Source organism: Sprattus sprattus (assembly GCF_963457725.1).
Source record: "Sprattus sprattus genome assembly, chromosome: 12".
Lineage (NCBI taxonomy): Eukaryota > Metazoa > Chordata > Actinopteri > Clupeiformes > Clupeidae > Sprattus > Sprattus sprattus.
The window spans coordinates 28,305,091-28,313,991 of record NC_137910.1 but is presented as its reverse complement, the minus strand read 5'-3'; the positions used below and the strand labels follow the sequence as shown (position 1 = coordinate 28,313,991).

At 40.1% G+C, this 8,901-nt stretch overlaps 1 protein-coding gene across 1 annotated transcript; it reads right to left on the bottom strand.

Annotated features, from left to right (window-relative positions):
* Positions 1 to 645: 645 nt before the first annotated feature.
* Positions 646 to 2,193, bottom strand: slc18a3a (solute carrier family 18 member 3a; the record flags this gene model as incomplete). Its single annotated transcript, XM_080849355.1, has 1 exon — positions 646 to 2,193. The coding sequence occupies one exon, from the start codon at positions 2,191 to 2,193 to the stop codon at positions 646 to 648; it is 1,548 nt and encodes a 515-aa protein (XP_080705481.1).
* Positions 2,194 to 8,901: the final 6,708 nt, after the last annotated feature.

Here is an 8,901-nt window from a genome sequence, read left to right as displayed (position 1 = left end):
ATAGAAATGTTTTCTAATTATTTGATCGAATAATTGTTTGTACTTGTACTTACTGTGGAAGAGCAATGCAAACACTACAATGAATCAGCCAACATACTATTATTTTAATTATTTACACATGTTACATCTATGTACAGCAGATATTTCACATTATACATGTATGCATTCCAGAGGTACATTGATTCTAACCAAGTCCAAACAACACACATTGTGTGACAGTGCATATACGTTACAGCAGCACAAACAGAGCAAGGGGGGGGGGGGGGGGGGGGGGGCTATACGGAATGATACACTGAAAGACGAGCAACATATCTTTATTTCGACATGTGTAACACTGCATATACATCCCTGAATATGATTTCGAACACGCAGTTAACACAGAGCTAGAACATTAACTTAACATAAATGTCCAGCATTGCTTTTACCCAAGATTTACAGTTTTAATCTGTCTGAGACGTGTGGGTTAATGCACTTCAACCTAATGCTCACGTCCCTATGAGATCGTGCCAGAAACAGAAAAGGGTAACCTTAAACAAGTGACATAATCAGTAATTTGGGGGAGGGATATGTATACCTCACACTGAGGGTATTCTCAGTCTGATGAACAGAAATGAAAGAGGCTGCACGAGCGAGTGCCATGGACTGTTAAATATATTCTAGGTCAGATGTCTCCTCTTCAGAGTATCCTCTGGGTTGCGCACCAAAGGTGTCAACTGGCACACAGTTCCCCGCTGAACTCAGCCCTTTTCTCTTGTTTTGGCGCTCTTCCATTTTAATAGTATCGTAAAGACCTGTAGCTCCCTCTTCTAATAGCATATTTCTCTCTGAATGGGACGGTTTCATAAAACTTACGTTACGCAGCAGCAGTAGGGCCGGTGCGTAAAGAACATTGACAAGACCCATTCCCAGATTAAGCTGGACAAAGCCAAGGTTGTGCACTATTTGACCTGCAACTATTGGGCCGAGAGCATAAGCCACACAGTAGGATATATCTGCAATAGCATACACACTTCCATACACCGAAACGTGACGCACATCTACAAGGAACGCAAGTGTTGGTAACAAAGCTGTGTCTACCAGTGCAATACCAAAACATATACCACATAATGGCCCGATGAGTTGTCCAAAGGTTTTGCAGGCTGGTACAGTGCAAGAACTTGCACCAATAATGACCATACCTAGTGCCCCATAGAACCATTGTAAGTGAGGGTACTTAGATGCTAATTTCACAGTCAGGTATACACCAAGAACGTGCGGAAAAAACGCTGGTAACCAAGTTAGTCCAATTTCCCACTGAGTAGAATCCATTGTTTCCTCCATCCAGTTCGCGATGGTGGGTTCCAAAAAGGCCAAGGGGATGTTACAGGTGGTCAGCGCCCCTGCCACAACCATTATGTAGGGGTCCATCATGAGTTTGTAAATGGGAGTGCCTACTGGTATGTTCGCTCGGGTATTGTTTGAAAAGGGCTTCAGAACAGTTAGACACAGCACACCATCGGCAAAACAGACGCAGGCAAGAACAAGGAATGGAACCCGCTTCCCTGCAAATTCGTAGAGTACACCTCCAAAAGGGGGCGCCACTAGACTTCCAAACGATATGAACGCAAGGGCAATGCCCAGCGCTCGACTCCTCTCTGCCTCCTCTGTGTATTTATCAGCAATCATGGCAAGTCCAGAAGTGTCTGCGAATGCAGAGCCCAAACCCTGCAGACTACGTGCTGCAAACAAAGTTCCATAGTTCTCAGCGAAAGCAAATATACATGTGGATAGGAACATGATAGTTAGTCCAATTAGAAGTGGAATGTCATACCCAACACGGTCAATAAAGGTTCCTGTAAGTGGATTGACAAGGAGTTGCAAAATGGCCTTGGAAGCAAAGAGTACACCGATTTCCAAATCAAAGTTTTCTTTTCCGACTTTTTGCGTCGTGCTGTTTGAATTATTAGTATGTAAAAGTGCAAGGGCGTGTTCTGCCTCATGCTCGAGACCTGCAAGATAATCGGGAATAATTGGTACTATCACCATGTAAAGCATGTTGTCCAATAACAGTGCAACACAAACAATAACTAAAATTATTCTCCTTTGCCGCTCGGGGTCCTGTATGGCAGTACTCAAATGCTTAGTTCTTTCTCCCATCTCTGATAATTTCAAGGCAGCAGATTGCGCTAAACCGATAGATCCCTCTGACTCCATGACTCGCCGCCCCGTCGGATCTTCCTGCTTGAATCAAAGCTTTTAAACCTGTCTTTGTATGATATTAAGTGAGCACCACGCTGCCAGATCACATTTGATGCTCACTTCCAGTCTCTTCTTTCAACATTCAAGCTAAAAAAAACTAACTTTTCTTTTTTTCTTTTTTACCTTCGTGTTCCGCTGTAGGCTACCTCATTGCGTTTGCCGTTCGCTCTTTATTCAGGTATCTTCTCTCCAACGCAGTTTATCCAACCTTGTTTCATTGTATTTTGTCCTGTTCTGTGACGATGAGGACCCAAATAAACTCAAGTGTGAGTTCACTTGTGCTCCCTCCTTGAAATGAGAGGGTTATTTTGCACGTGCACCGAGGCTCTTCAGTCGTCAGAAAGGTCGGGTATTCGCTGATGCTCAGTCACCTGTGACGCAGAAAAGTGTGGTGCCATCTCAGTTCGGCATATCTGGTTTGGTGCCCCTGGTTGGTATACAGTGGCATGTTTGTTAGTACCTTAGAAATCTTACAACGTCTTTTCCGTGGGCTGTGACGCACTGCTGACTTGCCTCCCCTCCCCTTCTGTGGTTCCCCAGCCTGCCTCGTTTTCTATGCTAATTTAGCGCACAAACCTCTGCCTAGGAGCACAGTGCAGCCACTTCACAGTGATCAGTGATGGATTGGTTGTGTGTGGACTGCTCTTAACCGTAGGGTGATCAAACAAATCACATCACACCAGTCCCTAAACAACTACTGTAGTCTTTTTGTATTCATTAGGTTTAAAAAATCTACAGTAGCCAATGCAGGTTGGCTTGCTTCTGCGTTTAAAGTTTTGCCCTCTGTTCAGTAGCCTTGAGCAGGAATATGAGTTGTCATTGAGCCATTTCACGGCAAATAGGAAGCAATTTACAATTATAATTGTATTGAAATTGTTATGGGAATCCCATAGCCTTACCTTCATTTAGAGGGCCTATGTATTTATGAAAAGGGTTTAGATCCTTCTGTGATATCACCACGACAGACAACTACAAATAGATCATTACAATGACCAGTAGGCTATAGCCTAGTAGCCTACAGGATAGCCTAGCATAAACCAAAGAAAGAATGTAAGGAACTCTTGAGTTCGAAATAATATCACGAAAACTGGTGTACAAAAACTATTGAATAAATTACCGTTTTCGCTAAAATGATCATCATACCAAATGTAAAGGTTATCAGTCAATGTTGTTTAGTGGTTTACATTTAGGCTGTCTTGATCATTATGAGAACATGTCCCAGTTCTTGAAACGAGACGCGTAGGTATTTTTCATTGTAGCTTTTCATATCCTTTTACTCGAGCACGCGTAGATGAATCGTTCACTGGCAATTATAAAACAGAAACATTTCTTGCACCATGGCTGCCATTGGCCAAATCATTATGAGTTGATCCGTCAATACATCCCTTTCCTGATTTTGTATTTACATTAACAACTTACTGACAATTGCCCTGCCGTACGATAAATCAATGTTTAGGCTTACTGGACAAAGAGGCTATTATTAAGTTTACCACCAACCTATATGTTTACACTCTTTTATGTCACAGGCCACATTACTGTAAATTTGGCGGTGGCCAATAACGGAAAAAGTCAAAGATGTGTTGACTAGTCCATAATGTCACTTTTGTTTATTTACACCTACTGCCACCTTCTGTTGTGATCGAGAAACTAGGTAATTCAAATCCTTGTAGTTTAGTACTGACATCTACTGGTGAAAAGAAAGAAAATATAGATCTGTTCATTCTGGGTTACCTTTGCCTCGGCCCTTAAGTAAAATGAGTGGAAATACATGATGGAAATGATTTTGATGTGAGGCTGGTTTTGTTGATGTTCATTACTGGAAGGAGGAATTCACATACCGGTCACACTATGGTCATTTAATCTTGACTCTTTAGGTCAATAATACAAAAGTACTCTTTTTACACATTTTAAAATATATTCATGTCGATTTTCAGGAATCTGTAAGGGAATCACAAATGTCCTATCATCACCTGCTTCATAGCTGCACTTATCCCCTGTGTACCAACTCTGTTGTTGTACGTCCAATACTTTGATGCTCTGAGCTCGGTTCTGCTCAAGGTTTTTTCCTGAGGGTGTCATAACATGTGTTTTTGACATATTGCGTCCTCATTTGACCAAAGGTGAACATTGAGCTTGTGGGGTTCAGAGCCAAAGCTGCTCCAGTGGCACCAAAATGAACTAAATTTAAAGAGGAACCTTTCAGCTTTCCCCATTACATCTGCCCAGCAACAGTGCAGCCAATTAGATTATAAATTTGGAACAGATCGGTCAATGTTTGGCAGACTGTTCTGAGGTCAATATAGTTGATATAAACCATATTCACATTGCACACTTAATAAGTAGTTAATAGCATTTAACAGCATTAAATAACTAATAGCATTTCTGGCAGTTATTAGTACTTTTCACAGACCATTTTAAGCCTTGTTCTCCAGAAGAAAGTAACTACCGTATTTTTACAGCACAACCAGACACATTCCATCTTCCTTGTTAACGTGATCATTGTGTTTGGCTGACGTTACAAAATAAGTTTTACATAATTGTATTCTCGTATACACACAATGTTGATCAGGATAATTTTGTGACAGTGAAGGATGAAGCCTTTTGAAATGTATTAATGTGATGCAGTAATTAGGTAAGGTGAATGCCCTGCAAAACTTTTTACTGTAATTTTACAGTAATTTACTGGCAGCAGCATCGCCAGCAAAGTATTGTATCTTTTTTACAATATCATACTGTATTTTAAAATGACAGTATATCTATCTATAAATCCAGGAATCTCTGTGTGTGTGTGTGTGTGTGTGTGTGTGTCAGTCTGTCTAGGGCGTATCTCCCTGACGGTAGTTACGTTAGTTATGAGATTTCGCATGTAGCTTACGCATGTCATGAACCTGTGCATCCTTGATTTTGAAGATTTTTGAAATCATAGTTCGCGAGATATTTGTATTTTACCGTTTCCCGTAGGCACTAATGGGTTATCGTTTCCCGTAGCACCGAAATTACGTTACAAATTACGTCACAAACAATATAAGCGGTATTAAAACTATCCTGCCTTCACTCAAAGTTCAGAATAGCGTTGGATACAATAAGGAGGTCCGCATTCAAATTCTTCTTGGCGAACAGATACAGACTTTTGCTCAGGTTATCTTAAGACAGTGATTGATTTTATCTATTCGTTTATATAAGCTTCTTTATATTAAGTTTCAAAGTAATGTCTAGAGTTGTAGGCTACAGTCATCTAACAGACAGGGGATAGTAATCCATCAAAATATTCATATTGTTTATTAGTATAGCGTATTTTTACAGTACATTTCTGCACTTATTACAGTGCATGAAATGCCCTGTATTGTTATTCCTAGGCTTCTTCTTCTTCTTCTTATTCTTGTTACCTTTTTCTGCGATTAATTCAGCCCGAACCGCTTAACGTAGAAACTTCATTCAAACTTTGACGCGTAGGTCTTGTAAACGACACTTATGCTATGTATTTTTCACTTTTCTAAACTTTATACTTTTTAAGATATTAAAGAAAAACAAATATACATTTCTCCCATTGACTTACATTGGGCCATTATGACATCATAATAGGGTCTTTAAACTGGCTTGCACCTGTGCTTCACTGACAGCTGCACCAAATCAAAGGAACCTCTACTCTCTCTGTCCCTCTCAATTTAACTGTAACTAGGAACATTAAGACACCATCCATTCTCTACTTTTTTTTTTCTCCATCTCTCCATCTTTCTCTCTCAGTCAACTTTCTCTCACACTCAATCTCTCTTCTTCACTCCATTTTTATCTCCTTTTTTCAATATTTTCACTCTCTCTTTATCTCTTCATCCAGAGCCACTCTTGTTCACTCTTCTTTCCTTCTTCCACTCTTCTTTCCTTTCTTATTTTCTTCTTTCACTCTTCTTTCCTTTGTTCTTTCCTTCTTTCACTCTTCTTTCTTTTCTTATTTCCTTCTTCCACTCTTCTTTCCTTCCTTCACTCTTCTTTCCTTTCTTCTTTCATTATTTCACTCTTCTTTCTTTTCTTCTTTCCTTCTTCCACTCTTCTTTCCTTTCTTCACTCTTCTTTCTTTTCTTCTTTCCTTCTTTCACTCTTCTTTCCTTCTTCCGCTCTTCTCTCCTTTCTTCACTCTTCTTTCCTTTTGTCTTTCCTTCTTCCACTCTTCTTTCCTTTCTTCTTTCCTTCTTTCACTCTTCTTTCTTTTCTTCTTCCTTTCTTAACCTTTGCATTTCATGCACTGGTATTTCCTTCAGGAAATGCATTTTCTAGTTTGACTTACAACTTGGCAAACTCATTTCATAAGCATGGTTTAAATGTAACTGTAACACTGTGTGTCTGTCTGTCTGTGACAGTGCGTATCTCCCTGACGGTAGTTAGGCTACGTTAGTTATGAGATTTCGCATGTAGCTTACGCATGTCATGAACCTGTGCCTCCTTGATTTTAAAGATTTCTGAATTCATAGTTCGCAAGATATTTGTATTTTACCGTTTGCCGTACGGTGCAAACCCATGTCACCGTTATGAGCGACGCGATTTCTAAACCCAATGCATTTGGGCGTAAAATTGCCTATAATTACCTACCCTATTGACGTGCATCAAACTGATTAATTTTGAAAGTTGCATAGGGACGTATTCTTTGAAAGTTAGGGACCTATGTTTTATGCATCCATACATAATCTCAAACTTTATTTGTTGGTTTATCTCCAAAAAGGCTATACAACATTAAAACATTTCTTAATGAAAAGGAAACATGCATTTCTTAATGAAAAGGAAACATTTCGCATGTAGCTTACGCATGTCATGAACCTGTGCATCCTTGATTTTGAAGATTTTTGAATTTATAGTTCGCGAGATATTTGTATTTGACCGTTTCCCGTAGGAAACAATGGGTTATCGTTTCCCGTCCCGTCGGCACTATGGGTAGTGACGTCACAATCAAACAATATACGCCTAGCAGTAACTATCCTGCCTTCACTCAAAGTTCAGAATAGCGTTGGATACGATAAGGAGGTCCGCATTCAAATTCTTCTTGGTGAACAGATACAGACTTTTGCTCAGGTAATCTTAAGACAGTGATTGATTTCGTTTCGTTTATTTTTAAGCTTCTTTATATTAAGTTTCAAAGTAATGTCTAGAGTTGTACAGTCTTCTAACAGACAGGGAATAGTAATCCATCAAAGTCTGTCTAGGGCGTATCTCCCTGACGGTAGTTACGTTAGTTATGATTAGGGATGCACCGATCCGATATTTGTATCTGTATCGGTACCGATATTGAAGACATTTCTAGATCGGGCTATTAGTAGCGATTAGCATGCTAAGCGGAGATTTAGTTATGTCCTGATGTTGATTGGCTGTAATATGGGTTCATCCTGTTAAGATTTCGACTGGATGAGCTATGAATGAGATATATGTTGCCTTGTGTAATGTCCACAATTATATGTATCGAGTAATATTAGTTGTGTAATTGTTATCGTATAGCAAAAACTCATGTTAAAGTAATTCAGTGCAGTGCTAATTAGTCCCCATTCTCATTGCAGACACACACATATGTAGAATCACATGCATTGTCATGTAATGGAAATTGATGAATGCACATTAAAGGGAGATAAAGAATACTGCTTTGGTAATCGTGGGTCTTTTACAGTAACAGCCGAGAACCAGCAAATACATTAACAGGTCACCATGCTGAGCCTCTACAATGTAACGTTAAAGTTGACGCTAGTGGATATATGATTGCTAACTAATATGAACACTAGCGCTAGTTAGAACGTACATTATTTGTGATTATTTTTAGCCTATGTTATGAATTGATAGTGATGACTAGACATGATGTTAATTAGCAAATGAGCAAAAAATGCACCAAGATCTCATGTCATGCACTCCTCATTTCTCCCTCGCACGTGTGGTCACACACATACACACAGTTACCATAGTTTTTTATATCGGTATCGGATCGGTATCGGCCGATACTAAACCTCAGATATCGCTATCGGTATCGGAGGTGAAAAAAGCGGATCGTGCATCCCTAGTTATGATATTTCGCATGTAGCTTACGCATGTCATGAACCTGTGCATCCTTGATTTTGAAGATTTTTGAATTCATAGTTCGCGAGATATTTGTATTTTACCGTTTGCGGTAGGCACTGTGAGGCACTATGTAGCGGACCCGCGCAACGTGAAAAAACTAACTTTTCTTTTTTTCTTTTTTACCTTCGTGTTCCGCTGTAGGCTACCTCATTGCGTTTGCCGTTCGCTCTTTATTCAGGTATCTTCTCTCCAACGCAGTTTATCCAACCTTGTTTCATTGTATTTTGTCCTGTTCTGTGACGATGAGGACCCAAATAAACTCAAGTGTGAGTTCACTTGTGCTCCCTCCTTGAAATGAGAGGGTTATTTTGCACGTGCACCGAGGCTCTTCAGTCGTCAGAAAGGTCGGGTATTCGCTGATGCTCAGTCACCTGTGACGCAGAAAAGTGTGGTGCCATCTCAGTTCGGCATATCTGGTTTGGTGCCCCTGGTTGGTATACAGTGGCATGTTTGTTAGTACCTTAGAAATCTTACAACGTCTTTTCCGTGGGCTGTGACGCACTGCTGACTTGCCTCCCCTCCCCTTCTGTGGTTCCCCAGCCTGCCTCGTTTTCTATGCTAATTTAGCGCACA